Source organism: Haplochromis burtoni, unplaced genomic scaffold, assembly GCF_018398535.1.
Source record: "Haplochromis burtoni strain Fernald_Lab_line unplaced genomic scaffold, NCSU_Asbu1 Contig_188, whole genome shotgun sequence".
In the NCBI taxonomy this organism is placed as follows: Eukaryota; Metazoa; Chordata; class Actinopteri; order Cichliformes; family Cichlidae; genus Haplochromis; species Haplochromis burtoni.
Window position 1 is genome coordinate 755,712 of NW_024582549.1, and position 2,238 is coordinate 757,949.

A 2,238-nucleotide genomic window follows, 5' to 3' on the forward strand; every position below is an offset into this window, starting at 1 on the left:
TTAAAGAAGTCCAGACGCCTTTCTTTGCAAGCTCCTTTGACTACGATGACCTGGATGACTGAGAACCTTCACAGACATATATTTAAAGTGCAAATAATAGCACAACATTCCTGAGAATTTATGAATCATATTTAGTCGTCTTTATGTTTAGGAACGAGTGGACTTGAGAACAAGGCTCAGTGCTTCTGATAGAGGTAGCAAACCCAAGGTTAACCTTCAGCTTGAGTTTCCTTCGTCATCATTTTTCAATTACTGGAGGGTAGCTTCACATTAGACGCCTAAATCTAATAAAAATAAACCGGAAGGCACACCTTAAAGTTATATAAGATGCTAGATTTGACATTTTACCTTGCTGATCTGGCCTGAGGTCTTCTTTTTTTCCCCTTTTCTTTTAAGTTTCAGTGATGTCAAAGAGAATTCATGTGGCTAGGTCAGGGGTGGGCAATTCCAGGCCTCGAGGGCCGGTGTCCTGCAGGGTTTTAGATCTCACCTTGGGTCAACACACCTGAATCACATGATTAGTTCATTACCAGGACTCTGGAGAACTTCAGGACATGTTGAGGAGCTAATTTAGCCATTTAAATCAGCTGTGTTGGTTCAAGGACACATCTAAAACCTGCAGTGACACCGGCCCACGAGGCCTGGAGTTGCCCACCCCTGGGCTAGGTGCTGCACCGATTCTTTTTGACGGAGAGATCATTAGTCCAGAAGTTCAACAACTGGTTGAAACTTACATTTGTCCCATTTTTACTTCTGCTTTTCATAACCGGAGACAAAATGCTTCCTTATTCATCTTATGTTACTGTTAATTACAAATAAACATTTATGAATCTGGAAAAATACAGCCTTGATCAGTTGCCAGTTAAATAAAGCTAAATTTTCTGACTGACAACACACAAATCTCTCTGCTACTGAAGCATCTGCCTCCTTCAGAGATACTGTAGTCATGCTGAGCCTGGTCCTGTGTACTGTAGCATGCAGCCCTGAGCACTGCTGAGTTTACCTATTCTTAGGCTGAAAGTGATTACCCTGATATTCCTAATAACCCAGAATAAATAAAGACTCTTAACATGTATTGTGATTGCCAGTTCAGAAAAACAAGAGCAACTAGTGGAAAAAAGTTTGGTATAATACCACCTGCTGTACTTTATATGATCCACCAACCTGTCTGCCCAGAAACAACAGGCCAATGGGGATGCCACAACATCTACCCAGAGACCTTTGTGTTACACCTGAAACTGAAATGTTAAGGTCTGTTCTGAGCAAGCATGAAAGCAAATCATTTTTTTCAGTGTAGTTTTATTCACTTCCAATTTTTTGTTTAATGGTTCAGCCTTTGTTCAGTCATTATGACATTAGTCTAATCCCAAACCCAAACACAGAGAAGACTCACATCCACTAAAATCTGTGAACGATCATATCTCACTGAACAACTACAGTGTAAGCCCAACTGTGTCTACTGTCTTCTGGCTTTCTGTGTCTGTTTACATATTACATGCAAATTAATGAAAAAGGATGTGTTCTCTTTGACTCCAGAAAAAAAAAAAGAAAGAAAAGCCTACTGTAAATCTGTACCTAGCTGCCAAAAATGACAACCTTTGTTTACTCACCTGATTTTGAGCTCAGAGCGAGTTGTGAGGTTGGAAGAAAGCTGCTGGATGAGAGAAAGCAGCACGGGCTGGCTTAGAGGGCAGGGGTGTTGTCCGAACACCTGCTGAGAGTCGATGGTCTCACACACATACAAGACCAAATTCAGATCAGTCGCTGACAGAGCCTGTAGAGTAAACCAAGACGGGGGGTTACCAATTTAACCACTTATATAAATATTTGCACCTGAATTTAAGTTTAAGTATCTCTTGCCATACAATAAGCCTCTTAAGGAAAGGTGCACTCCATCAACAAGCAAGTTATTAATGCAGCATTTCAGTGTCAGTCCCATCCTGACTTTGAAAGCTGGATTGAGAATAGGTAACAATGGGCCGATCAATTCAATTCTATGTCGTCTGTGAAGGTTCTCAATCATCCAGGTCATCGTCGTCTGCGCCTGGACTTCTTTAAGTTTCAATTCTACGTCATTTTCCGTTTCCAAAACATGAGATCCTCAAAAGTTGTGAGCAAGAGATCTAACATAATATGAAAGAAGCCAACAATCAAGGATGAGCAGTTTGGAGGTACTTTGCATCAGCTACACCAAATGAGATGGCATGACCAAGCTCAGACAAAGCTTTCCATGCTAAA

The 2,238-nt window shown here is 41.0% G+C and overlaps 1 protein-coding gene across 1 annotated transcript in view; it reads right to left on the reverse strand.

Moving 5' to 3' along the window:
• Positions 1-2,238, reverse strand: part of edc4 (enhancer of mRNA decapping 4) — a 31,795-nt gene that overhangs the window by 8,291 nt on the left and 21,266 nt on the right. Inside the window, exon 29 of the mRNA XM_005935014.3 lies at positions 1,611-1,774. Coding sequence (XP_005935076.1) covers positions 1,611-1,774 — 164 coding nt within the window. The remainder of the gene's footprint in view (positions 1-1,610; positions 1,775-2,238) is intronic.